Source organism: Balaenoptera musculus, chromosome 3 (assembly GCF_009873245.2).
Source record: "Balaenoptera musculus isolate JJ_BM4_2016_0621 chromosome 3, mBalMus1.pri.v3, whole genome shotgun sequence".
NCBI classification, from domain to species: Eukaryota; Metazoa; Chordata; class Mammalia; order Artiodactyla; family Balaenopteridae; genus Balaenoptera; species Balaenoptera musculus.
Window position 1 is genome coordinate 170,456,504 of NC_045787.1, and position 27,664 is coordinate 170,484,167.

The 27,664-nt window shown below is 59.5% G+C and overlaps 1 protein-coding gene across 9 annotated transcripts; it reads right to left on the minus strand.

The window, feature by feature from the left end:
• Window positions 1-1,325: 1,325 nt before the first annotated feature.
• On the minus strand, window positions 1,326-21,970 carry DAZAP1 (DAZ associated protein 1). 9 transcript variants are annotated; one of them, XM_036845972.1, is made up of 13 exons: window positions 20,464-20,637; window positions 20,251-20,351; window positions 14,713-14,753; window positions 14,063-14,229; window positions 13,721-13,786; window positions 12,161-12,271; window positions 11,267-11,315; window positions 8,223-8,305; window positions 5,767-5,920; window positions 4,805-4,834; window positions 4,565-4,705; window positions 3,592-3,768; window positions 1,335-2,215 (listed from the first exon to the last, which is right to left on the minus strand). In XM_036845972.1, exons 4-13 carry the CDS (start codon window positions 14,174-14,176, stop codon window positions 2,043-2,045), a joined length of 1,098 nt encoding a protein of 365 aa, XP_036701867.1. In that variant the 5' UTR covers window positions 14,177-14,229; window positions 14,713-14,753; window positions 20,251-20,351; window positions 20,464-20,637; the 3' UTR covers window positions 1,335-2,042. The 9 variants fall into 9 exon arrangements, with proteins under 9 accessions (XP_036701861.1, XP_036701867.1, XP_036701864.1 ...); XM_036845969.1 differs by lacking the exons at window positions 20,251-20,351; window positions 20,464-20,637 and adding exons at window positions 15,129-15,369; window positions 16,418-18,678; XM_036845968.1 differs by lacking the exons at window positions 20,251-20,351; window positions 20,464-20,637 and adding exons at window positions 2,915-3,003; window positions 21,764-21,970 and having other exon boundaries at window positions 2,039-2,215.
• Window positions 21,971-27,664: the final 5,694 nt, after the last annotated feature.

Below are 27,664 nucleotides of genomic sequence, written 5' to 3' on the forward strand. Positions count from 1 at the left end.
GAGCTCCTGGCTGGCTGGAAGGCCCTTCAATGATTGCACGGCACCCTTTCTTTGGCCAAGAGACTAATTTTGCAGAGAATTCATCTTGCTGATGTAAGGAGCTGACTTTTAACAATGCAGCGACACGTGGTGGGGACTGCAGGGTGCGGGCACGAGGTCCCCCGCTCTGCCTGATCCTGCTGCTTCTGTGAACCGGAGGGACGGGAAGAGGAGGGGTGCAGTCTTGGAGTGTCATCTTGGGTCTGGGGGAGAAGATGCCCGTTTCACTGGCTTTCTGGGCTGAGCCAAGCTTCCCTTCCCCTGCAAAGTGTGCTGGGCTGGGGCTCTCCGGCTGTCTAGTTCACCGCATTCTCAAGCCTGGCACACTGGAGCCATCCAGGATTTATGTTCTGAAATCTCGATTGTCGTTTTTGTTTTTTTTTTTTTTTAAATTTTTATTTATTATTTATTTATTATGTTTATTTTTGGCTGTGTTGGGTCTTCGTTTCTGTGTGAGGGCTTTCTCCAGTTGCGGCGAGTGGGGGCCACTCTTCATCGTGGTGCGCGGGCCTCTCACTATCGCGTCCTCTCTTGTTGTGGAGCAGAGGCTCCAGACGCTCAGGCTCAGTAGTTGTGGCTCACGGGCCCAGTTGCTCCGCGGCATGTGGGATCTTCCCGGACCAGGGCTCGAACCCATGTCCCCTGCATTGGCAGGCAGATTCTCAACCACTGCGCCACCAGGGAAGCCCATCGATTGTCGTTTTTACGACGACAGAACGGCCCCGTCACTTCATGTGGCAGAGGGCACTCTGCAGGTGGGAACTCGTCCCACCCCGCCTCCCTGGCCCCCAGGTTCCCTCTGCATCTCTGGGATCCCCCTTTGCTGGGACTCGAGCTGCTCCACTGCCCAGGCCTGGCCCTGCCTCTCGGGCCCTGTGAACAGCAGCTGTGCCCCACCAAGTGCCCACCATGACGACCTTCAGCTCCCTGAGCTGCACCCCACCGGCCCTGAACTGGGGGTGCCAACAGCCCCCCCACCCATGTCCACGGCCCACTTTGTGGAAAGATGAGCGGCCTGCCCGAGGCCACAGTCCAGGTGTCACTCCCGCAGGGGCGGGGGAGGCCTGGCCAGCCCCACCCACGTGTGTGCAGACGTCTCTTCCTCGGAGCCCGGCAAGTGGCCTCTGAACCCTGGGACCCAGGGTCCCTCACAGTGGGTCTGCAGCTCTGACCAGGCCCGCCCCCCAGACCAGATCCCCAAAGCCCCAGACCTGCCGAGGAGGGCCCGGGCTCCCCGCACGGAAAGGGACTCCTCCCAGCAGAGAGAATAACGGACACAGCGTGGGTTTCTAATCCAAACGCACTTTCTTTATTCAAACCGGTCAGCGGGGATGCCCTGAAGCCCCAAGCGCGGGAGATGGGCTGGCCCGGCCTCCTGGTCCTTGACGCCAGGGCGGACGCAGGCGAGCACGGCCCACGGCGCACCTGCAGACGTGGCCAGGCACGCCAGTCGACAAAAGCAAAGAATAAACAAAAAACAAAACACACTCAGTAGATTTCTTCTTTAAGCTCCCAGAGTTTCTGGACCAACGAGTCCCAACCCTCAAAGCCAGGAGTGAGGGACTAAAAACGCCCCTCACCTCCACCAGTGCCGACAGAAACCCTGTTTTAAATTAAAAAATAAGCGAGTATACATTGTAGAAAATTTCTCTTAAAAATCTCACAATTTGTAAATGTATATTTTTTTCTTTAACATAAAAGTTTACAATATACGGTAAAATAAAGGCTCAGGAAAATAATTTCAAAAAAAAGGAAGAAAAAGAAACCTGAAGTTTTGAATTAAAGCTGAAGAATTTTTTTAACCCTGTTGTTGAACCAGTGACTTTTTTATTGAGCTGATGGGTTAGAGAAAGAATACGTTTAAAAACTTCGGTCCAGATGCCCACAGCCACCGCCAGAAGCCCCCCACACTCCAGTTGGTATTTTCCCCAAGTTTGTGATTGTCACGAGTTCACAAGTTTGAATCCTGGCCTCAGCCGTCTGACATCCTCTAGGTGCTGCGGCTAGCGTCGGTAGGGGTGGAATCCTTGTACGTTGTGGTTCTGACCGCGTCCAAAGCCACTTCCGCCGGCGGGGGGACCCCCCGAGCCGGGCACCGAGGGGCCCCCGTAGGAGGGGGGCTGCTGGCTGGGGTCTGAGAAGCCCTGTCCAAAGCCCGCCAAGTCCTGTCCGTAACCTGCGGGGAAGAGCCCAGTGAGCTGGGACCGCTTCCGCTCCCACTGGCACCCACGGCCAGGGCCCTGTGTGGGGCAGGGTGTGGACCCGGAGGGTGGAGGGCCCACCTGGGAGCCTCGGCAGGACCCTGGGCAGCTGTCTTGCACAGAAAGAAAAGCAGCTCCGAGACCCCTCGGACCCCTCGTCTGTCCCATCTGTTCTCAGCCCCTTTCCCCAATCACTGCCCTGCCCTCACGGCCGGAGAGGCCCTTGAGCCTGGAGACACAGATTATCTGGCCTGCCTTGGTGGACCACAGGCTTCTAGAAAGTTTGTCCTCGGGCGGAACACAGGGTGGACTCAGCACAGATTTCAGGACGGGAGGAAATGTGACAGGCCAGCCTGAGGTACAGGTACAGAGCTTGGCCCTGACGGTGCTGCCTGCACAGCCCGTCCAGGTCGGGCAGCCCCTCCTCCAAGCAGGAGCAGACCCGCACCATGCGCGGCAGAGGGGGCCGTCCAGGGGGCCCAGACGCCCACCGTGCTGCCCCATGGAAGGAGAGCTCGGGGTCAGCAGGGCGGTGGCCGGCCGAGATCCTTGCCCCGGCAAGGGCCCGTCCCCGAGGGCACCGCCGAGTCCACCCCCGCCCAGGATGGCAGAGGAGGCGACATCGTGGCCCGGGTGCAGGCAGTGGGGACCGTGGAGGAGGAGGCGCCACCTACCTAGGCCACATCACTGCTCAGCCTGACCATAAGAGTGTAAACAAAGTGAGGGCCGAAGCCTGGCGGCTCTGGAGAAGAGGTACCCAGGCCTGGCAAGAGACGAGACCAGGCTGACTGCCCCAGGCGGCCTCGGCAGAGGAGCGGGGGCGGGGAGGGGCACACGCGCTGTCGCTCACACACCCCCACCGGGGGCCGGCGACCCCACACCCGCCACCGCCGCTGCGTCCTGCTCCGGGTGAGGCGAGAACCCACATGCTCAGGGACCGCGGCCGGGAAAGGCCCCCAGGGGAACAAGAGTGTGCAATGTAGGGGTGCTGGGGGCGTCTGTTCAGCGCCAGCAGAGCCCCAGGCCCACCCTGTCCCCACAGGAGCTCCTCTGATGGGTGCGGACCCCGGGCTCCAGCATCTACCTGGCGAGCACCCTTGGGGACGCACAATGCTGACGTCGCACGGCCCTCATACCCGCCTTGCGCCCTACAAACCCAGACACCCAAGGCGGCAGGGCCCGCCGGGGCGCCCCCAGGCACAGGCCCCAGACGTCTGCCAGCCGCGGATGCTCCTCCGCGCCAGCGCCCTGGCCGAGACCCCAGAAACCAAGCGCCTGCTTCAGACCCGCTCGAGCCTGGGTCTCTCGAGCTCTCCCCGCGGCGCGTGAATGCAGAGAGCGAGGCACTCACCGTACTGGCTGTACGGGAAGTCGGGCTGCGCCGACGGCGGTTTGCTCATGTCCGGGGCGGCCTGAGACGGAGGTGGCGGGAAGGCCAGAGGCGCAGCCCCCGGAGTGGCCGGTGGCGGGGGGACCCCCGGGGGGGCGAACTGATCCGGTGGGGGAGGTGGAGGACCGTAACCAAAACCTGCAGACAGACAGTAAAGACAGACACAGACGCGGTGCTCGCCCTCGGGGAGCCGCCCGGACCACCTCCACCCCAGCAGCCAGGCCTCGAGGACACCCACAGGCCGGGCCCATAGCCGAGGAAACGACCCCCGCCGGGCAGAGCCCGACCAGCCGCCAGCCTGGCAGCGCATGCCTAGCGGGGCGGGGCCGCAGCCCGGATGGCCTTGGGAAAGCGGGAAGTTGTGAGCCGTCCATGAAGGGTGCCCCGCTCTTTCTCATCAGAAATGAAACTGGCCGGGGGCTGGGCAGGGAGCAGGCGCCCCTCCTGTAAGGGCACACGGTCATCAGGTGGCCCGCAGGCCCTGGTCCGGGCTACAGGGCTGCACTGCCCGGTCCCGGGTCACTGGCCACAGGGGGCCGCTGAGCACGCCGCCCCAAGGACCACGAGGGAAGGAAGGCGGAAGACAGTTCCCACCGGCTGAACGACACACTCAAGTGGCTGCCTGTCGGCCCTACAAGATCAGGTGAGGCACTTCTCTTTCCTGATGGACACACGGTCACCAGGTGTGGCCACACCCTCTACCCACGGTGCTGGGGGACAGAAGGCCCGCCCCAGCCCTCCAGGGGCGCTGACCATCTGATGCCTCTTCAATTACAGCTGGGCAGAGCAAGTGAATCAAGCCCCCTCAAGTGAAGCACGGAGAGCAGGTCCCGAGGGATTGAGGTGAGCAAGAGCCGGGTGGGGGGGGGGGTCCTCTGTACCCGACAACTCCCAGCCGCCCCCACCCCCCCCAACAGGGCCCGCGGCCACTTACTGAACTGCGGGGGCGCGCCGTAGCCCTGGGGGAAGCCCTGGGGAGGGGGGAACCCTCCGGGAGGGGTGGACACGATGTAAGAAGTGAAGGGCGGGGGCGGCGGCGGGGCTCCTCTTCCCGCGGGGGGCGGTCCGTAGCCACCTGGAACACAGCAAGCAGGCTGAGGGCGGGCAGAAGCCCCCAGCCCCACCCGCCAACTTCACACCCTGTTCTCTCCATCTCCTCCCAACAGGGACTCACCGATTGCCTGTCCTGCTGGCACCCACATCCCTGCGGGGAAAACAGAGAGGGGGTGGGTGCCGCGTCAGCGCCATGGCGTGGACTGGGGACGCCCGCCCCCCGCGGGACCTGGTGTCCTGACGCATCACGGGTGCAGGGGAGGTGTCAGAGGGGAGCCTTCCTTGGGTCACATGGACCCAGCTCTTCCAAGCAGCCCCTCAGACGGGAGGGCGGGGACGCCCACAGAGCAGGGACTCAGTCGCACGTCTGGGACTCAGGCTGGGAGGCAGGAAGCCAGGGCGGCCTCCGGCCAAGCGCTGGTTCTTCCCCTGCTTGTGGGTGTGAGGGCATCTGGTCTCACTAGATGGTCCCCTACAGCCGTGGCTTGTTTTGCAATAAAAAACATTCTAAAAGCCAGCCCTGGAGAGACCAGGAATGAAGCCTGGAGCCATGCAGAAACGGGTCTATGAGCTTGGGGGCGCCTGGTGCCCTTCCCTGGACAGTGTCCCTTCTCTGGGTTTCTAAAGGGAATGGAGGCTCCTGGATCCTGGCTCGGGGCCCCTGGCCACCCCAAGCCTCCCCCAAGCTGTCCGTAAAAGTTCTGCCAGCCCCACATGGAGGGCCTGCAGCCCGGGGAGCTGGAATAGACCCAAAGGGCCCAAGAGGCAGGACTCCATGCTTCCTCCCCACTGGGTGGAAACCCCGCTCTCCCCAAAGCCTCCGACCAGAGCCTGCACGACAGTCAGGCCACGTCCATCTCCCACTCCGGCCTCGTGGCACCTGCCCTTGGGGACACACCTCCGACCTCCACCAGAGGCACCAGCCCAGCACTCCCAGCGCCCGCAGGCGGCAGAGGGGACAGACCCACCCAGCCCTGGACAGGGAGGGGCCCTGGCGCGGGTTCCAGCCCCCACGGCCCACACGCGTGCCAGTGGGCACGTCCCAGCTGTGGATGGGCCCGTCGGGAGGGGCGCCAGCCTTACCTTGTGGGCCGTACCCCTGCTGCCACGTGGGTGGGGGCTGACCTGCCCAGCCGTTGGCGGCACTGGGCACGACCCGGCTGCCCCACTGGCTGGCCCCCGGCTGGCCCGGCGCTTGGCTTTTGCTGTCCCGTGGCTCGGCCCGTTTAACTTCCACCTAGACAAATCGAGCTCTGGTTTAGGGAGACGCTGAGGGTCTCAGACCCCCTTCCCTTCAGACACACCCTCAGATAACTTACAACTACACTTAGCATCTTATGACTTAAAACTAAATACTTAACTATAAACCTTATTTAGGCCAGTAACTTTTTTTCTTAAAAAAGTTTTTAAATTCTTTTGTCTAAAAAATGTTTCTCAGGTACAACAGATCCAACTGTAAGACACATGAAGCCCCACCCACTGCAGAGCAGGGCTGAGGGCCAAGAGTCCGCAGAGAGTTCTGTGCGTGACAGGGGGCTTTCAGTCAAGTTAAGGGGCAGTGTCAACCCAGGGTCACGCAGGCCAGGCTTGTGCCAACCATCGCGGCCCTCCTCTTGGCCTCCCCGGCCGTGCAGGCCCTCTCCAAAGCCCCCACCCTGCCTGCGCCCTTCAGCTCATACCTGAGAAACACAGTTGATTTACTTAGGTTTTTTATTTAAAATGTCTAATGGAAGATAAAGACTTACCTTCCCCAGGCTAACGCTTAAAGAATCTCAATTAACTCAAAATAATGTCAGAGGGAATGGATGTGATAAGAGAATCTTACATTACGTCTAACAAAAAAAGTAAACAAACATGCAATAAAATGGACATTTGAATCAGTAAGCAATCTTCATACTGTGTTAGGTCAGCAGCCCAGGACCCTTCCGCTTTTGGACGTGCCAGGAGCCACAGCATGTGGAGGGCGGGACAAGGGGACCGAGGTACCCATCCCACCAGGCCTAGCCCCGCCTACACAGCCTTTCCAATGTGGGCCAACTGACAGCAAAGACCCCCGATTCCAGGGCTGCGTTAGCATTCTAGAATCCCCAGTTATTCTTGTTTGTAGCGTAAATTTTAGTGAGGAGAAAGAGACAGTGAATTCACTTGGAGTCGTCCTTGGGGTCTCACAGCCTGGTGCGCCAAGCATCGTGTATTCAGAATCCCATCAATTCTGCCTAAAGGCGTTCCTGGGAGAGAACAGACAGGCGGGGGACAGAGGCACAAAGACCCCACCTTCCGATGCCCCGAGGATGCTCCATGGACAGGAACAAAATCCCCAGTAGCTCAGGGCGGTGTGAAAGCAGGACCAGAGGACCCATTTCAAAGAACTCAAGTTAATGAGTCTTCACACTTTCCTTAAGGGAATTTGGTTCCTGCTTACAAAGCAAAGCAGCCCTGTGATTTAAAAAGTATACATATTCTTTTAGTCTTCCTATTCTGCCCTTAGCTTTTAATTACAAGTGGGCCCCAGCCCTTCGAGATGGGGCTGGAGCTGGACTCTGCCCCGGGAGCAGATCCGTGCACTGAGCGGGCCTCTCTGTCCCTGAAGGAGGACCTCACTTCTCCCCAGTTGTAAATGCCACAGGACCTTAAAACATGGGACACGGGGCTCCTCTGAACGTGTGTTCGTAACAGCGCACACCCTCGGAATCTGCACGCTAACCTTAAACTAGGAGCATCAATGAACGTCTCAAACTGAGAGCGTGACTGTGTCTCCTGCACAGTCAGGTTCGGGTGGAGCTGAGTCAGCCGCCCATCTGTAAAGTGAGGGGGCGGGGGGGGGGGGTACCCATGGGGCCAGAGTCCCTCCACGTCTCAGCCGACGAGTTGGCCAGGGCTCCGGCAGAAGGGCTGGGCTTGCCGAGGGGACGAGGACAAGCCGAGGGCCTGGGAGGGACGGCAGCCTGGCCGACTGCACAGCCCCCCACCAGCTACTCAGGTGAGAGCTGAGTTCTCAGCAAGCTCAGGGCCGGAAAATGAGGGGTCGGGCCACCTCCCGAGAGGTTCCCTCCGTGGCAGCAACACAGTATGAAGATGAAACAACCAGAGGTCACTTGACTGCATGGAGTTAAGAACTATCAGGAGCATGTGGTCGGTACCGAGTTCACAGTAAGTGACCCAATTTGAAAACCAATCCTTCAGGATGTTTACGTTGCCTTCAGTTTTACACGGAACCTGTTCTCAAAGGTTCACGGCCCGGCACTTTACGGGCCGGCGTGGGATGGGAGGGGAGGGGACACACATCTGAAGGAGTGGTCACTGAAACCAAGCCTGAGGCAACCCGTGACTTCACTGGACGCCAGCCTGCCCGCCCCGCCGGCTGCCCCCCAGGGGCTCTAGAGCCAGGGGCTCCCAGAACCGGGTCCGACCCCCAGCACGGGGTCCCAGGATGACTAGCCCGGCCCTCCTCCTGTCAAGGGATTTCCTCTCCAGTGAAATCCCTAGGTTGCCTAAGACTTAGTTTGGTCTTAAGGTAAAATAAAACTACAACTACACACTTTTTTGCCCATGATGTCGTGAAAATGCATGTTGACAGCCTGGTCCACTGATTGTTCGTCCTCGAAAGTAATAAATCCAAAACCTAGCCAACGACGAAGAGTGAATCAAGGTAGCAGGGTGTTGTGACACAAAACAGGATGATGAACAGTATTAGGGACGGGCCGAGGGATCGACCAAGGGTTTCAGCGAAGCAAGTGTGCAAGGCTGTGGGGCATGAGCACGTCTCAGCCCAGACGCCGCTTCCTCCACAGAGATGACCTTGGAACCACCGGGGTGCATCTTAGCAGCAGCCCGGACAGCAGGGCGGTGAGGGCCCGGCTGGCGGGCAGCCCCGAGTGTGTCATGGGTGTGCTTCTGCTTTTCTGAAACCCAGGGTCCTCCCCCTCGGCTGGCAGTCGCTTTGCAGCTAGTGCTGACAGCAGCCGTACATTGTTCTAGCGCCTTAACAGAGGTACGTCTCTACCAGTTAGAGCCTCGCCAAGCTTGCCCAACGCTGTTGGGTAAGCCCGAGGAGTCCTGCCAAGGTAACGTACGTATGTATACAGGTGTCTATCTACACGTAGCTACATAAATAAATACACAGAGATACAGGCCACAGTGGGTTCCAGCAGGTCAAACACTGCTGTCGGCAGCAAGAGCAAGAGGCACCATGTCATCAAAAGGACAATTTCAAAGGGAAAAACAATTTAGCGTTTCCCAAACACAAGAGAGTGCAGTATAAACGAAGTTTGCTGGTCTGGTGAGCGCGGCCGCCTGGCTAGCGTGGAGTATCCAGCCCTCAGGCTGCTGCTCTGCCTCCCCAGGGCCCATCTGCGCTGAGCACTACAGGCCCCCCACGGCAGCTGGCTGCCGGAAGACCCTGAACAACAAAGGACAGGCCAGGGGAAGGGGCGGAAGATGGGTGTGGGGGGAGGGGCACGGAGCACCGCGGGAGGTGGATGCATGGGGCGGTGGGGGGGGGGGGAGCAGCCCTGGGCAGCAGGGGAGGGAGCGCCCAGGAAAGAGCAGCTGCCTCCAGGCCTCTCAAGCTGAGCAAAGAAGGATGCGGGAGCACAGTCGTACAGACCGCGTGGAAAGACTCCTGGCAAAACTGTGGTTGGAGAAGTATGGAGGAAGGAAGGCAGCTCAGAACGGTGGGCGGCAGTCTCACAGGGAGGCCTGTTCTCTCCGCACACGCGCGTGCCTGAATGTGACACACATGCACACAGAACCTGCACACAGCGTGGGGAGGAACCATGAACATACTGGAGGAGACGGGCCGCAGTGGCGGGCGCGGGCACACAGGAGGGCGTGAGGGAGCAAAGGCAGCGGCCGGGATGTGTGGGGACTGAGCACCGGGCGGGGACGGGGAGGCTCAGATGGACCGAGGGACAGGGAGGGAGGCTTCGGAGAAAGCTCAGGAAGGAGAGAAAGTAGGGACGAGCTCTCGGGGCGCCTGCTGACCAACTGCTGGCTCTGGCGCAGCTCCCGCCCTCCACCCGCCTAGCACCGGGGGCCGCGCGGGGACTCGCCAAGCCCCACGGCGGAGGAGGATGTCAGAGCCACATGGGAACGGGGCCAAGGGGCGAGCCCCGAGCGCTCTCCCGCAGCCCCTCCTGCCCAGACCCCGCCCAGGCCGCCTGGCGCCCCCGGGGGCCCGGGCTGAGGACCACAGGCGGCCCACAGGGTGTCTAAGAGCAGCCTCGGGACCCCCGCGTCCCGAGGCGTCCCAAGATCGGAGGCAAATGGTGTAACACAACATGGGTGATGAACAGCATGTGAAAAAGTGAACGTTTTCTCCAAGTGCAGGAGTGTCTGAAGCCACAGGGCTCGCGGTCCTTAGAGTGCAAGAGGCGGTGAGTCGTGGGGAAGGAGCCCCGGGGCGGGGCTTCTAGGGACGCGTCTGTCTGTCAAGAGGCGACATCACCGCTGAGGAAGCGGAACAGAAACACACTGAAACTTCGTTTACACCCCACTGGAGCAAAGCCCGCTCCCTCCTCTGACTGCGGGACTGGCCTGTACCTGTGTGATATAATTTAGCACCTGGAGAAGAGAAATCTAAAAAGATATCGTTAATCACAAACAATTCACAGAGAGAAAAGGAAAAACAACTTACTTAACATTACTGTACTTTACTATGAAACACTTAAGTATGTCACTAAGCATGTACGTCTACATTAAAATTAAGACTAAGACTTAACAGCTTAATCGACATGAAGTGAGGATACGTTACTTAATCATGGAGGAAGAGGAGGATGAGGTTCAAATGGCAAACTATTCTCCAGCATGGCGGGCGCATGCTGCGGGCGGCGCCGGCCACGCTTGGATGCCTCGAGGGGCTGGGCAGGGGCCGTAGGGCCTGGCGCACCTAGCTCACAAGGCCAGTCCAAAAGCGGTTCAGGAACCAAAACACAGAGGCAGGGACAAATAGCAGCAGCCAGGGGGAAAAAAAAAAAAAAAAAAAAAGGAAAGAAAGAAAAACAAAGGGCACGGAAATTGGGCGCCCAGTGTCCCAGCCCCGCAAACCAGAGTGGACGTGCAGGTGGGCGGCTGGGGGAGCCTGGTGGGGGCACGCCGGGGCGGCTCCTTGCCCTCCTCCCACCTGCCCCGCCAACTTAGGGGAGAAAGAATAAGAAAAGAAGAAAAAAGCATGGGATGGATCAAGGGAACTCCACGTTCAAGCCGAGCTGGGGCAGACCTAGCCTGACGACATGAAATGAGACTCCTGACTTCGCTGGAGTGAACTTAAAACAGGAGACGGTCGTAATTGAGGAAGTTCACAATTTAAAAGAAAGACTAATCTTTCAGGACACCCTTAAAAACAGAAACCATGTTGAAATTCATTCCAAGTTGTAAAAACTTCAAAAGAACGAGCTAAAAAAAAAAAAAAAAAAAAAGGTTGTACCGCCTGCCCTTGGGAAGCAGACAGGCTGGGGCTGCGTGGGAAGGGACTTCAGTCTCCAAACCACCCTCTCCTGAGGCAAGGCTCGCTACAACCACCACCTAATTGTGAGATAGTTTGCCATCTGAGGGGAAGGCCAGGGACAAACTCCATCTCTTTTACCTCGAGGCCTCTGCTTTTCCGCATCGTAGATCATGACCACTTCCGTGACCTGGAAGGGAGATGGGCGTCTGTCTGAGGGCCCAGGTCTGCAGGTGGCATGGGCACATCTGCCTACAACACTTCCGGCCCCCACTGCCTGGGACTGGCTGCCGAGTGCAGGAAGTCCCGAGGCAAAAGGCCAGCTTCCTGGGCTCTGAGACCCACGGGGCCGAGAGCAGGCCGAGGGGTGCTCACGGGGCAGGGTGGGTGGCGGATCACCAGGGGCCCAGGCGCCACGCTCCAGTGGGGAGACGAGAGCCAGGACCTCCCACCCGGGATCAGAGTCCCCGGCCTGGCTGGGCCACCACACTCCCCTCCTCGTCCGCTCCGCGCAAGTTCCTGCCAGGCCCTGGGCACACACAGGCACCACCAGGCAAGCACGCTGCAGCCGGGGCATGCGTGGCCGGTGGAAGCCTGGGGGGACTTCGTGTCTCTGCTTCGGATGAGGGGACAGCCTCCCCGCCCACTGGCCCCCTAAGCCCTGCCTGTGTCCTGTCTGCTCTGCTAGAACTCAGCTCCCCATAGGAGCCCCCGTAAGATTCTGACGTTTTTTAGCCTCTTCCAGAAAACAAACCCACCCGCCCCCCATCCTATGGGAGGGGGCGGAAGCCTCACCCAAGCCCAACCCCTTCTCCCTGACACCATCTAGCGCTTTCCACTGCGGTGGCTACAACCGACCCGAGGGCCTTCCAGGAGGTCAGTCTGTAACAGTAAGTCCTCTCCTGGGATGGTAACTGGCCACACGGGGAACGGATGGGGCTTTGGTCTGCTTTGTGCCAGGCTCAGCCTCCCCAGGACACAGGGCTCCGCCACTCCCGCCCTGACCGACCTGCTGCTGGCGCGGGGAGAACTCACCACTCCGAATTTCTTGAAGTATTCCCTGAGCTCTGTCTCACCACAATTGTGAGGAATTCCACCGACAAATATCTTATTTGATTTACTGTTATCACTCCTGGGTCCTTTCTGCTGTTTCAAGGAAGAGAAGATCGTTAGTTCACGTGGGGAAACTTCCTAACACTCCCCGCTGTTGTGCACGGCGTGGCCTCTGAAGGTCAGACCAGACACCCCAGGAGCCCAGTGAGTCCAGAAAACCGCAACGGCCGCTGTACGAACAAACACGTCCACCCGCCGACAGAAGCCGGGGCGCCCCAAGTGCGCCCACCCACGGCGCCTGCCAGCTCTGCGGTGTGGAACCCAGGGCTTTAGGGGAGGAGAACGAGTACCAGGGTGGCCTGCACAAACCAAACTGGCAGACCAGCCTCGCTTCCAGGGGCAGTGTGTAAGCTGGTGATGCAAGGACGGTGGAAAGTTCTGGTAACTGAGGCTCAGTTGCCACCTCTTCCGCCTTCTGGCCCGGACCCCACTCTCTGTGGACACCCCGCGCTGCCACCTCCTCCCACCCCCCCAGACACCAGCAGCTGGGGACGCAAAGGCTGCACTTTTGGGCGTGGGGGCAGGGTGCCAGCGGCAGGGGCAGGCGCGGAGGTGGGTACACACACGGCCGGCCTCCGCAGCCACAGGTTCCGCGTCCTTCGATTCGACCAACCATGGATCAAAAATATTCGGAAAAAAAAATTCCACAAAGTTCCACAAAGCAAAACTTGAATTTGCCGCACGCCAGCCAACTATTTACACTGTATCAGGTATCATGAGTCATCCAGAGATGGTTTAAAGTGCACAGGAAGACGTGCGTAGGTTACAGGCCATTTTACGTAAGGCACTTGAGCGTCTGTGGATTCTGGTCACCTCGGGGGTCCTGGAAGCAGTCCCCGCAGATCCCACCGAGGGACGGCTGTGTAGATCACTGATGCTGACCACTGATGAATCTGGGCAGTGTTTTATTTAGGTGTTCACTGTACCACTCTTTTTCTGTATTTGATATTTCCTAACAGAAAGCGGGAAAAATACGCCCTTGGTCTGAGGCCCCTGATGGAAATGCAGGTGCCCGGGCCCTAGCCCCGCACAGCCCCCAGGCCAGCCCGTCCAGCAGGGCTTTCCTCGAGGACAGGGCACTCTGGGTGACAGCTGGCCTGGCGCCGGGGGCCACACGCGGCTCACAAGAGTCCCAAGGTGGGTTCTGAACTCAGCAGGCCTCCTCCCTGGAGGGGAGCAGTCAGCGGAGCGCTGAGCGGGGGGCGGGGGGTGGCCGGGAGCAGTCGGTGCGGATACAACGGAAGGTTCCTAACGACAGATGGCTGTGAGCCGTCGTTTGCAAGGTAGACTAATAAGAAACTTCTCAGCTACGAGATAAAAAACTTCCAACACTGAATCGACCCGAGCAGTTCTCAGCTGCTCAACCTCATGCCGGAAGCCCTCCTGTTGCTCAGTCGGAGTGAGCAAGGATCCAGGTCAGAGACACGGCTCCCCTCGCATCAGCAGCTGCGGGACACCCAGGAGGAGCCCCCAGCCCCTTACCCAGCCTTCCTTCGGCCGCGTCCTCTCCGGCTGCATCCCCCGAGGCGTACATGGCTTTGGATCGATCTGTTGGAAGTTTCAAAGGAGCAGTGGTGAACAGGAGGCTTGTTTCCCCCAGAAGAGAAGGTGTGAGCAGCAGGGCCAGGGGCACAGGGCCCATCAGGTGGCCCGGGACGCATCCTGGCCCAGCGCCCGGTCTAAGCTCGGAGCCTTAACCCCTTCAAACCAATCCCACGGGAAAGCAGTCCTCGACACACACACACACCACAGCTTGGGCACAGAGGCACGCCCAGGAGCCACACACAACAAGACGGAGAGCTTTCTTCGGGGACCGGCACTCACGTTTCGGCCATCGAGGGTGTGTGGTCTGCTGGCCAGTACTGTGCCCACGCAGTTTGGGTCTTTGAATTTGACGAACCCAAACCCTCGAGACTGGTTGGTTGTCTTGTCTTTCATGATCACGCAGTCCACAACCTCTCCATACTGGGAAAAGTAGCTGCGCAGCGTCTCTGCTCAGAGATCGGGACACACGTACATGCACAGCAGGGCGTTAGGCAGGTCACACGCTCCCAGCCCGTCAGCCTGACCTGGAAAGTGTGCAACTAGGAACCTTTAAACTGGCTGATCCACTGACGTGGGGGCAGCGGAGAGGGTGAAGGACGGGGCGCCAGGGAAGGGAAGGTGCACCCCATCTCCGCGGGAAGGAGAAAGGCCACAGCTGAGTAGGCAGAGCCAGTGGATCCCTAGCCCTCCTGGCTCCACCTCCACATGCCAACAGCCTCTGCCTTCAGAGCCGGCCACCCTCCCCGACCGTGACCGTGACCATGACCATGAAGCATCAGGACGAGATCAAGTTCCAAAGCCCACGATCATTCATCTCTGCCCCCATCAACTCCTGATCAAGTGCCCCTTCCCAGAAACCAAGACAATAAATAAGTCAGGAATTAAAGACAATTCACACAATCCAAAGACCGAGGTCCACTCGCACCTACCTTGGGTGGTGCTCCAGTCAAGACCGCCCACAAAGAGCTTCCTGCAATGCAACGAGAAAACATTCAGGGTCAAGAGGGTTCTGCCCTGGGAACTCCCTAGTGATCCAGCGGTTAGGACTCGGTGCTCACTGCCGTGGCCTGGGTTCAAGCCCTGGTCGGGGAACTAAGATCCCGCAGGCTGCATGGCACAGCGCCCCCCGCAAAAAAAGAGGGTTCTGCCCAAAGTGCCAACCATCTGGCCTACCCTAAGGTGGTAACCCGGGGCACGGCCACGGCCCAGCCTCATCAGTCAAAGGCATGAAAGAGGCCTCCAAGATCTGCCCACAGGGCGGGCGTGAGAGTTAGAACATCCCAAGTCGCATGTACACGCTAACCTCAACCACAGTAAGAAAAGAGAGACCGACGGCACCCCCTACCGTGCCAGTTTGGGAGCAGGATCACGGGGCAGCTTCCCAACTGCTCAGCAAACACCAAAGGTTTCCAAGTCCAGAGCTGAGATCCCACGCAACAAACTCGGACGACAGCGGGGGTGAGGGCTTTAGGACAAAGCTGGGATATGCAGCACGTGGTCACAAGTAAGGACCCACAAATCACTGGGGAGGTCCCTGGAGCTCAGACGTGGCAGGGTGGCCCGGGCTGTCCTTTCGGACAGGTGCCCTAGAATGTTTGAGAGGAAAACTTCCGGTGGCCTCCCTGCCTAGTGTCCACGTGGTCCCGGGGCGGGTCCAGAACCCAGGAGCCTTCCACTGCCCACCACTCTCAGGCTGGCTGGGCCTAAGTGAACGGAGAGATGCCCTGTGCTGCGGGCTCCCAACCCGATCCTGGGCAGGTGTGATAGGGCAGGCCGGGGACGGGGGTCTCCATCCCGCCTGCTGCCCCGGGGAAAGGACGGACACCGGCACCCTCGGAACGGCACCCAGGCACTGTCCCCGTCCACAGCCAACCCCACCTTGCTTGGCTTGAAGACAAAACGGCCCCCTGAGGCTGAGCGCACTGAGTCCCCGAGCGCCCAAGAACCGGCAGCCGGGATGGAAGGACAGACCCTTGCAGGGCAGTGGCCCTAGCCGCACTCAGGGGTCCCTCCCACTGCGGTTTTCTGCCTGGGGGAGAGAAACTCAGTGTGGAAGAAACAATTTCCCCGCCCCAGACAGGTGGCCCCTGCCATCCTCAACATGTCCCCGTCCCCCCACACAGAGCGCGTTCCTGGATGGGGAGGCCAGGAGCTCTCACCCGGGCCTCATGACCTTCCTGTCCTGTCCCCTACGCACCCCTGCGAGGTCAGGCCAGGCTCCTCCTGCCTCCCAGAGACCCTGGGGAGTACAGCCCACAGCTGTGCCCCACTGCCCCAGGGCCTGACACCCAGGCGGGCGATGACCGAAGGGCCCTGAGGCCGGCATGGACCGCCTCTGTGCCCAGGCCTTGGGCACAAGCACAAATGGGTTTGCTGTGGAAAAGCAGCTTGAAGAAACAAAGGACCTGGAGCAGTCTCAAAAAACCTGAGACAAACGCCAACTCACTTAGAGGAATACCCACCTCTGTTCAGCCTGCACGTGGCCAGGACAGGAAGGTTGTCAGCCAGCCCCTCCAAGCAACCCTACCCCCATGCGCTGAGGAGGAAGGAACTGGTCTGACCAGTCCAGGTTCCAGCCCTCGTTTAAATTTCAAAATCAGACGTTAAGGGAAAAAGAGAGAGAAAGGCCATCACCTGTGCAAATTGACAAAACCGGAATCTGCCCCGTGGATTAGACGATGATATGGTGTTGATATGTGCTTCCTGATTTTATCACTGTGCTGTATTTAGAAAATGTTTCTGTTCTTGGAAAACAGGACACACAGGAGCGTCCAGAGGCGCACAGGGCTGGAACGCGGCACGGAAAGCACGCAGCGGGGCCGGCGTGAGGAGGTCGTGGCGACTGTGCCCCTGTTCCTGTCACTGCTCTGCGAGTCCCAAGTTATATAAACTAGGAGGCGAAAGCTGCTCACCCCTGAGAAGATGTCAGGAGCACAGCTGGCACAGGAGAGAGCTCTATGTGACCGGAGACCCCATGCCAGCGCTGTGCTGGGTGCTTTATATGTTTCCTTTCCTCCTGCTCCCTGTCTGCAGATAGAAGGTTCCGGAAGGCCCAGGGAGACCTCACTGACCCGCGGTGGCAGGGACTCGGGGGCTCTAGGCAGACTTGGCGCCATCGCCGGTATCGCAGCCAACACACCTGCACAGGGCGCCGGGCTCTGCCCACCCTGCCGCCGTCGGGGGGTGGCCCAGACAGACTTGCTGGCACCAGATGACCTCAGGCCTTTCTGGGCGCTTACACACGACTCAGCAGATGAAGGATCAGCTGACCCCGCGTGGCAGCCTCTCTCCAGCCCTTCCCTGCTCTGAAGGGTGCCAGAGTCATCACTCAGCTGAAGATGGAAACTGGGGGGCCCTCCCACAGACCCCGCCCCGCCCCCAGGGGACCTCCTGGCTCTGTCACACCCCTCCATCCCTGGAGACCCGAGAGGAGGTCTGCAGTCAGCGTTGGCTCCCGGGGCCTGCACCCTGACTGCCGGGGTGCGGTCGCTGCCTTCCTCCAGGAAGGGGTTCGGCACAAGTGACCGGGTGCTGGGATCCGGGAAACACTCACCCTCTTCCGGCTGCTGAATGGAAAACTGCTCTGGATGACTCCCCTGCTCTGGATGACTCCCCTGTTCTTGCTCTGGGTACTTTAGGGCAACTGTGTGGTACGTACGCCAGAAAGTCAGGTTCCGGTGGCTTCCCCGGCCCAGGCTGCCCACGGCAGGCACCACAGGCCGCGCCCAGGAGGGCAGGGGGCCGAGGCCAGGACCCCTCACACCGTCCGACAGGCCGCCCTCTCCTCGACAGCCTGTGTTCACGCCTTTCTGCAGCCAAGGAGCCACCCCACTTTCAGCCCTTCTGCTGCGACAGACTGGACACCCCAAAGACAGTGGTCGGGGCAGGGGTCTCACCCCGCAGACCAGGCTTCCCTCCGCTGGCCGGTGAGATCACCTCTCACAAACTATGGGGCTGCACAACACATGGAAAGCCTGGGCCAACCTTCGCTCAGCACGTGGGAGGCGCGCCAGCTCCCGACAGACACCACAGCCCACCGACCCCCGCCGGCCGGAGCCCCCCAGACAACGACCTCCGCTGAAACACAGCCCCGCTCGCCTGCAGGGGTGCCCCCAATTCTAGCCTGGCCACCCTGGGAGTGACCTTGGCCGAGTCCCCTGACCCTTCTAAGCCTCGGTGTGCCCCGCCGAGGAAGGGGTCAGAGCTGAAGCTACAGAGGTCCAGCGCAGCCCAGGGCAGGGGCTCTGAGGAGGGGCCCCGCACAGAGGGCAGCACGCCACCAGGTCCAGGTGCTGGGGCCCACTGCAACGGCCGGAACCAGAAGTGAGTCAAGCGGAGCAGCCCCCAGCATCACAGCCAACTGTACAGGCGTCCAACCAGCCCTGGGACACACGTCCCAACCCACGGGAGCGAGCGGCATGGACACACTGGGAACCAGGCCTCAAAGAGCAAATGCTCCCAAACAGGGGTCTCACCTGGACAATCCTGCACCCAGGGGACACTGGACCACGTCTGGGGACATCTGTGGCTTCTGGCATCGAGGGGGTGGGGGCCAGGGATGCTGTTCCACACCCTGCAGAGCCCAAGACAGCTCCAAAATGCAAGAGAGAAGCCCCAGAGAAAAGGCCCTCCACCCCCACCCCTACAGGGCAGGAAACACCTCTTCCCCCACCACACAGCGGACCCCCCATAGGGCGCTCACGCCCACAGGCCTCAGGAAGCTCGCTCGGCCCTGCCGTGCTCCCGGTCTACACCCACGGGGCCAGCCAGAGCTCAACGGAAAGCTCTCTGGAAAGCTCTCTGCGTCCAAAACCTCCGCAAGTAACCATTCCAGAAAGAGCCGCGCCCATGAGGGACCCACAGGCTCCGCCCCAGGACCCCTCCGGTGCTAAGTCACCTGAGCCCTCATGTGCCCCCCCCATCACCCACCTCCCGCGTTTCCGCCGTGAGCAGCCGCGTGCCCACGCTCTCTCCAGAGACCCAGTGCCGCTTTCCCTCCCCTCCCCCAGGTCCCTCCTCGCCCTGGGACCCTCCTCTCCCCTCAGTCACATCCAAGGGTCCCTGTCTCACCAGCCCCGGGGAATGCCAGCAGAACCACATCTGCCAGATAAAACCCCCCTCAAACTCCTCTCCGGCTCCATGACACGTCAGTCCCCAGAACCTCAGTCCGGGGACCCCTCTTTAAGCTGACTCTCCAAGGCCACGGAGGAGACCGGGACACAACCCTGACCGCTCCCCGGCCCTCAGCAAGGTGAGCGCCTGTCCCGCCGGGCGGCCCAGGAGGGAGGACATCCGCCCCTGGCACCCGGGCTCCACGAGGCCACACGTGACACCTGCTGCTCCTATTGGGCCTCTGCCCTCAAGACCCGCCCCGGCTCTGCTCGGGCCACTGTGACAACCAAGATGACGAAAACATGAACTAAAAGCAGTAGCCTCACCAGCCCCTGTACAGTCCAGACGCGGGGAAGCTTCACCTTCAAAGGCTCAAACTCAAAAGTGCAGATCCCCGATGGGGCGGCACCCCAGGCATCCACCCACTTCCTGAGGACGCAGGTACCGTCCCGACAGTGGAGCCGCCCCTCTGGCCTGGGAGCTGCTCGGGAGGGGCTGACCAGACACCAAAGCGAAGGAGGTCTGAGGGGAGGGTGGGTGTCGTCAGCGATCAGTGAGACGGTCATATCCCCATAACATGGCTACCACTTCGTCTGAGCATGATGCGCGTTCCCACACGGTGACCACCCAAAGTGGGCAACGGTGGTCCCCCCACGGGAAACTCCAAGAGGGCCCATCACCAGGGAGCCGGATGGGGTCACGAGCACTGAACTAGAACAGCCACACAGAGCAAGGAAGTCAAGGTGGACCCAGACTTCCCACAGCAAACGGAAACAAGGCTCCCACATAAAACAGAAACTGACCAATGTTTTGGGGCAAAGCAATAAAGTTTCGGGGACACCTGACATCTACGACTTTAGAACTCAGGTAACCTGGGCGCATTCAGCAGGGTGGCGAGGGGAGCGCGGCGAGGCAGGTCCCTCATCCCGATCCTGGTTCTGCTACTTGCTCTGCGGCCTCCCCAAGCTGCCTATGGGTCTGGGGTGGGTCTGCGGTGCTGAGGGTGGGACCCTCCAGACCCAGCCTTGGATCCTGGCTCCACCCTCTCCCAGGGGTTGGTACAAGCTGTCGGGGTGAACTGCCAGGGACCCCTGTCTGGCCGTCTCTTCGAGGGCACACCAAGGGGCAGGCCTCTTGGGTCTGGAGGCTCCCTGCCTTCCCAGGCGAGAGGAAAGGCAGCTCAGGCCTAAAGAAGTCAGCCTCTTGGCCGCAGAAGGCTTGGCTGTCAGGAAAAGAGGCCCATGTGGCTGTGGAAGACCTGCTGCCGCTCCCTCAGGTCCTGCCCCTTTCGGCAGCAACTTTCTTTCTGCCCACATCCTAGTTTCCCAGCGGAAGCGCTGCAACTTTTCACTTACCCGACACACAGCTCAGACTTCCAGTGCCTGTACGTCTTTCCTAAACAAAGCAGGCTAGGAGCTACACGCCTTCTTTCTGGTCCTCTAAACGCTGTGGGGTTCTGGAGGGGGGAGCCCACAAAACACTTTATGTCCTATGGTGTAACGTGCTGCTGGAACCTGGCGGAGGCTCAGTAAGGCCAGCCACCCACCAGCCAACAATGACTTACTCACCAAATCAAGCGTTTTGTAAACACCACATCTGTTCAAAGCTAAGTGCACGGAGAAATGTACACAAGGCCACGGAAACCCAGCCCAGGCTGTTCTGCCATCTCCGCAAAAAGAATTTAACTGTAAAATTACGCTGATGCTGTAGAAACCAGTCTCTGCAAAGAAAACTAGACCAAACCCCTAGACTAGGGCAGAATGGGATTTCCTAGCTCCTCTGGGATCACTCTCCTCTCCAGCTCGTTTAACATTAGGCAAGGATATAATTAAAAGGGAAACTTAGCTATAACAAACCTTTTCTCACTAATAGTTACACCAAGGAGAAAGACCTCAGGAGCACGCCTGTCTGTCCACCGCCCAAGTTTCTCTTTCTCTTTATCTTAAACCCGCCCATGGGGGTTAGGTGGGGGCTGAGCAGGAAGGGGCTCCAGCAACATAAAAACAACAGTTGCAGACACCCCATCAGGTGGCGCGGAGGCGCTGAGATGGTGGACACTGCGGGGTGCGCTGCTTGCAGACCGGCGACGGCCCCCCATGACCTTGGCCCTCGGGCCTTCGGTTTGCGAAACTACACTTGGGAGGAGAGTAGATGGTGGAGTGGGCACTCGCTGAGCCCCGGGTGGGAGAAGCTGGGCGGTGGCAGAACTGGAACCCCCCCCCCGCGCCCCGACCGGGCCGCCACGTGCGCTGACCCGCCAAGTTCGTGCACGGGCTAGGGGCTCCCTGGACCCCACAGGTTCCTGTTCGAGGTCCCCGAGGAAAAGCACGAGCACGGGGACGGTTCCGCCCCCCCCCCCCCCGGCCAGCGAGAAATCCAGGCGCGGGGGCAGACAGGGTGCCCCGAACCCACCCCCCACCCCGGGTTCCCGATCGAGGGTCTCCCTGCGGTAAACTCCGGCTCGGCGGTGGGGTCTCCCCCCGGCAGGAAACAGCAGGGATCCCCAGGAACCCCCAAGACTCCCCGGATCCCCCGGTGGAGGTTCGGGGTCGCCGACCACGAGGCGGCGGGACACCCGGACCCCCAGGACTCCCCGGATCCCCCGGTTGAGGCTCGGGGTCCCCGGCCACGAGGCGGCGGGGCGCCCGGACCCACAGAACTCCCCGGACCCCCGGTTCCCGCTCGGGGTCCCCGGCCACGAGGCGGCGGGGCGTCCGGACCCCCAGGTCCCGCCAGGGGCCCCCGGCCCGTCGCGCCCCCGGGTTCCCGGCCGCCGGCTCGGCACGGCCCCGCGGCGTGACCTTGACGGGCCGGGCGGGTCTGGGCGGGGGCCGGCCGAGGCGGCGGCGCGGGCCGGCGCGTCCTCACCCGATCTCGTCGGCGCCCGAGTTGTTCATGGCGGCGGCGGCGGCGAAGGCGCTCGACGTCCGGGCCCCCTGGCTCGCTCCCGCCTCCGGAAGGTCACTGGCCCCGGCACCCTCCCCACAGTCGCGGCCCGGATCTGCGCAACGGCGGCTGCCGCGCTGCCTCCTCCCCTCAGCGCCAACGGTCACCGCGCGCCCTCGCGCCCGCGCCGCCGCCCTGCGCACGCCCGGGCGCGCTCCCGCACGGGGCCTCCGGGGGCGGAGCCAGGGGTGCGCCCGTGTGCGTGCGTGCGTGCGTGCGGCGGGCCCGCGCCGCCGCCACTTGGCCGCTGCGCGTCGGCCTTCCTCCTCGGCGACTGCAAGCGTCGCCGCGGGGCACGTTGGGAAGTGGAGTCCCGCGCGCCGGCGCCGGCCCCGCCCTGAGGAGGGGAGCGCGCGGATTGAGCCGCGTGCGTGCGCGTGCGCGTGCTGAGAGCGTACGTGCGTGCGCGGCGGCGCGGGGCGCGTGCGCGGCCGGGCGCTCGGGGCTAGGCACCGCGGGGCGCAGGCGCGGCTGTGGCTTCCTTGTTCGGTCTTGAGTGCGGCGCGGGGGCGCGAGTGGGGTCTGCAGTGGGAGGAGGCCACGCCCGCACCCCGCCAGGCCGCGGGAGGCTTCGGCGCCACGTTCCGCTCCTGCGCGTCGAGTGCTCCCGCTGCCCCCAGAAGACGATACTGACGGTCAGAGAGGCTCATTCACCTGCCCAAGGTCACTTACTCAGGGAAAGAACTGGAATCAAATCCAACAGTTGGCTGTAGATCCAATGATTATGAAAACACATTGAGTCCCTGCCATGTGCCAAGGATTGTCCTGTCCTCATTTGTCCACACCGGTGGTTTTCACCCAGGGTGATTCAGCCTCCTTCTCCCCCCGGGGGACAATGAGCCATGTCTGGAGATACGGTTTTGGTTGTCACCACTGGAGGTGGGTGCTACTGGCATCTAGTGGGTGGAGGCTGGGGATGCTGCTAAATATCCTGCAATGGGCAGGACAGTCCCTCCAGCAAAGAATAATCTGCCCAACACGTCAACACGGAAGGTGGAGAAACCCAGGTCTACACGGACCATAATAAAAGCTGACCTGAATGGTGTTGTTAGATGGCGGTTTGTGCTGCGTGGTGACTTTCCACTCACTTTCTCAGCCTCTTGGTAGCCTGACAATATAACTGATTCACCATGAAATGAAACAAATGTAAGGAATCAAGGAACCAGGTCACAGGCAAACAGTACAACATAAAACATTTAAAATACACCTCACTTTGGCCACTTTACAGTTTGCAAAGCACATTGGCATCATCAGTTCCACCAGAGGAGAACAACTCATTAGTCCCCCTTCGCAGGTGAGAAGCAGAGGCTCAGCAGAGGGGAAAGGAGTGGCCTCAGGTGGCATTGGGCAGGTGTTCTGTCTTCGCCCTGGGGGCTCTGTGAAGTTTTTCTGGTCAGAAGAAACCAGTAACACTTGTGGGGGGGGAGGGGGGCGGGCTCCCCCCTGGGAGGGGTGTGGGGGGAGCACGACCCAAGTGCTCAGTCAAACAGACACGCCCTAGGTTACTCACAGTGCACTATTAGAAGAGCAGAAAATTGGAAGCAACCCCCATGTCCATCCATTGGTGACAGGATAAATAAACCACGAGCACAGGATGTGGTCAAATGAAGGAAGGCAGACACAAACTGTTAAAAAGAAAATACTTTTAAAAATACAGACACCTACCAGGGATAAAACAACAAGCAGCTATGTACCTGCCACTGAAACGAACACGTTAGCGTTTTTGTCACGTTTGCTTCAGATCTTTTTTAAAAAATGAACTTGACGGTTTGCTTTTCCCTCCTCCCCGTTCACTTCCTTCCTCCCACCCCAGGGCAAACGGTGGGACAAAAACGGGTATGTGCACACTTTCCTGAATTTACTCCTAACGTGGGTTCAGGCATACCCAATACACAGAATATAGTTTTGGTTCTTTTTTTCATTGTGGTAAAATACATGTAACATACAAGTTATCGTTGTAACCCTTTTTAAATGCACAGCTTGGTGGCATTAAGCACATTCACATTGCTGTGCAACCATCCCCACCATCATCTCCAGAACTTTCTCATCTTCCCAAACTGAAACTTGGGAAGTTTGACTCCCCAGCCCCTCCCCCAGCCCCTGGCCCCCACCATCTACTTCCTGTCTCTGTGGATGTGACTCCTCCAGGGACCCCCTGTGAGCGGAATCAGACAGTATTTGTCCTTTTTCATCTAGCTTATTTCACTGAGCATCGTGTTCTCAAGGTCCATTCACGTTGTAGCAAGTGTCAGTGCTTCACCCCTTTTCATGGCTGAGTGATGGTCCTGTTCGTGGAGGGACCACATAGCGTTTATTCATCATCCGTTGATAGACACTTTGGTTGTTTCTACCCTTTGGCTATTGTGCATAATACTGCTAAGAACGTGGATGTACAAATAAATGCCCATTTGGTCCCTTTTACTTTAAAACATAACTACATGTAACACTGTATACACAGAAAACATACAGCTACGTGGATATTGCCTGGTAGAGGAGAGACCTGGGCAGAGGGTAGGGGTCATGGGGACCTTGTTCTGTCATAGCTGCCATGTGACTTGTAATTATGTGATGTACTTATTACTTATTTTTGTCCATCCCCCCAGTAGGCTATGAGCTCCAGAGGAGTCAGGGCTGGGCCCCCTGGGGTGAGGAATTCAGTATGTGCTGAATAAATGGGTGACTTTCACTTCCCAGGAAAGAGCTGTGGGCTGCTCTGTAAGGGGGGCTGGCAAGCTTTCTGCTCAGGGCCACACAGTAAATACGTTTGGCTTTGCCAGCCGTCGGGTCTCCGTGGCAATGACTCTGTGCTGTTGTAATTGGAAAGTGCCAGAGTCCATACGTAAACAAGTGTCCTGACTATTTACAGACATGCCAGTGTGACTGTTGTATAATTTTCACGTGTCTCGAAATAGTCTTTTGATTTTTTTCAACCATTTAAAAATGTAAAAAGCAGGACTTCCTTGGTGGCCCAGTGGTTAAGACTTCCTGCTTCCCCTGCAGGGGACATGGGTTCAAACCCCGGTCAGGGAACTAAGATCCCGCAAGCCTCGCAGCATGGCCAAAAAATAAATAAATAAATAAAAATGTAAAAAACATTCTTAGCTCACAGGCTGTATCAAAACCACAGAAGGGGGATGTGACCTGCAGGCCGGAGTTTGCCAACTCTATAATGTTAGAATGTTTTGATCAACTGTGTCCCTTTTCTAATCAGAAAATAAATATTTTCCTTCTTTTAAAACATCTTTTAAGACTGTGGTCTGGAGTCAGGCACACCCCTGTTCCCATCCCCTCTGCCACTGATTTGCTGTGTGTCCTTGAGAAAGCCACCTTCCCTCTCTGAGTCCGGGTCTGCAAACTGCAGATAACTGCAGCACACGCACACTAGACTCTCTTGAGAAAAGTGGACACAATGAATGACCACGTGTCAGTAATTCATTTGAGGACATCAGCTGGGCAAGAGTGGTCACTCCATTGAGAGAAGAGGACCCCAGCCAAGGCTGGAACAGAGACCCCTTGGCTGAGTCGCCAGCCAGATTGCACCATGCCCTCAGCCACTCTTGGGGATAGAGTCCAGGCTGCATGTAAGCGACCACTGAGAGGTGGCAGCTTGGCCAGACACAGGCGGTTCCTTATCTCCTGGGCACCAAAGCTGCAGGAAAGGCTCCCAGTTGACCACTGCCTCGGCTTCCTCTTAGTGTCTGTGTGGGCAGTAGCCTCTGAGACTGACCCCTACTTCTTGATATTCATAGCCTCCTGGGATTCCCTAGCCTTGTGTACCTGGCTTCTAACCTGTAGGATACGGCCAGGGTGAGGGGATGTCCTTCTGTGATCAGATGGCAAACGGTTCTGACTTCCGTCTTGCTAGAAGCAAGTTGTCACTTCAGGGAGGCCCACATGGCCAGGGATTGAGTGGAATCAACAGCCAGTGAACAAGCCTGGAAGCGGACGCCTTCCCCAGCTCTGTGCGACACCTTGACTGCAGCCTTGCCAGAGGTTGTGAAACACAGGACCCGGCTAGGCTAAGCTGCACCTGGATTCCTGACCCACCGAAAAATGATAAACATGTGTTGCTTTAAGTGACTACATTTGGGGCAATTTGTTACATAGCAGTAGCTAATGAATACAGCCTGCCTTCTGTCTCAGGCCGGGCATTCCAGGGCATTGCTTGAGTTGGGTGACAGTAGTGAGTGCCACCTGTTTACGTGGGTGGCCCAAGGATGCTGGCATAAGGATGCCCGCAAAGCCCCTGCTACAGTAACCAGGACAGCTGTAAGGAAACTAGACAACACGAAATCACATGGGTTCACGAATTCAGCGTGAGCCCAGCCCTGGTGCCTGGTGACATCTACTCATCCTGCTTCCACCTGAGGGTCTCGTGGAATCCGTGCTGTCCCATCCAGACCACATTAGACCCAATGTGCCCTCAGGAGTCATCAAGCATTTTCTGTGTGCCAGGCGGGTCGGACAGACAATGTAACCGTGAAGAAATACCTTCGGTGACTGAAATACCAAAGAGAGGTACTGAGAGATGAAACAGCTTCAAATGGGCCATACCCAGCCTGGGGGGACCCGGGGGGCCTCCCAGAGGAGGTGTGGGCTTGGGCATGAAGCAGAAAGAGAAGGAGACCAGGCCAGGAGAGAGGAGAAGCTGTCCAGGCAGAGGGGAGAGCATATGCAAAGGCCCAGGGGCAGGAGGGACACAGGAGCTCTGCAGGGGGTGGGAAGGGTCACGGGGAGGATTCTGGAGCCACGTTAAGGCTGTGAGCAACCATCCAGAGGTGGACACAGAAGAGCAGGGCTGCCTGGGCTCAAACTCTGTGACCTCAGCCTCTCGGGGCCTCAGTTTCCCCACGTGTTCACTGGGATGTGCAAAACACTTGGCCCAGATGGGGTGTTCCAGGCTCACAGCCGGTGGCCCCCTGTGTGCAGATAGATGGGAAGGGGAAGTCATGTTTCAGAACCCGGAGGAAACCCCAGCTCGCCCTGGGGGCCGGTCTCAGCGTGGCCAGCAGAGGACACAGCTGAACCCCAGGGCTGCCCTGGGGCAAGGCTTTAGGGGTGGGCGCTGCAGGGCTGCCCTGCCTGCCGTCCTGGGCTGGAGGGCCCGGGGACCGCTGGGGTGGGCATTTCAGTCCCAGCACTGGAGGGCCCTGTGCGCTGAGCCCCTCATCAGGCCCCTGGGGTCTGAGGTGAGCTCAGGAAAGGGGAGAGGCAGCCCCGCACAGGGGTCAGAGTGGGGTTCATCAGGGGTTCCCACACCCCGCCCTCCCGGCCATGAGATTTCCCTCTTTGTCTCTGGAGCCTCAGTTTCCCCACCTGTAAAATGAGGACGATAGAAGAAACCACTGCAGCGCTTCTGACGATTAAGTGATTGTATTTATTCATTCTATTTATTTTGGCCGCGCCATGCAGCTTGTGGCATCTTAGTTGCCGGACCCGCGCCCTGGGCGGTGAAAGCGCAGCGTCCTAACCACTGGACCGCTAGGGAATTCCCTAAGTGATTTTATATATTTAAGGCACTTCCAACCGTGTCTGGAAAATCCTTAGACCCTCACACCCCGGCAAGGAGGGGGCTATTGACGCGGTGGTGACAGACGAGGAAACCGAAGCAGGAAAGCGACTGGGTGAGGACTCCGAGGGCTCGCTGCGCTGGTGCCGAGTCCGCCCGCCAGGCGCTGGCGGCCCGGGAGGCGGGGGCGTCGCGGGGGTCCGGGAGTCAGTGGGGGCCGCCTTCCCCGCCGCGGCCGCTAGGGGCCGCGCGGGCCGCCGGGCAGTGCGCTCGTGCCCCGCCCCCGCCCCGCCTCCCGTCCGCCCCGCCTCCCG

Excerpts from the sequence above, each read along its gene's own strand:
- DAZAP1 (XM_036845966.1), bottom strand. The coding sequence starts at position 21,792 with ATGAACAACTCGGGCGCCGACGAGATCGG. Across the intron at positions 14,754-21,763 it reads TCGGGCGCCGACGAGATCGG|GAAGCTCTTTGTGGGCGGTC; the intron begins GTGAGGACGCGC and ends GTTGCATTGCAG. Across the intron at positions 14,230-14,712 it reads TGACTGGAGCACCACCCAAG|AGACGCTGCGCAGCTACTTT; the intron begins GTAGGTGCGAGT and ends ATCTCTGAGCAG.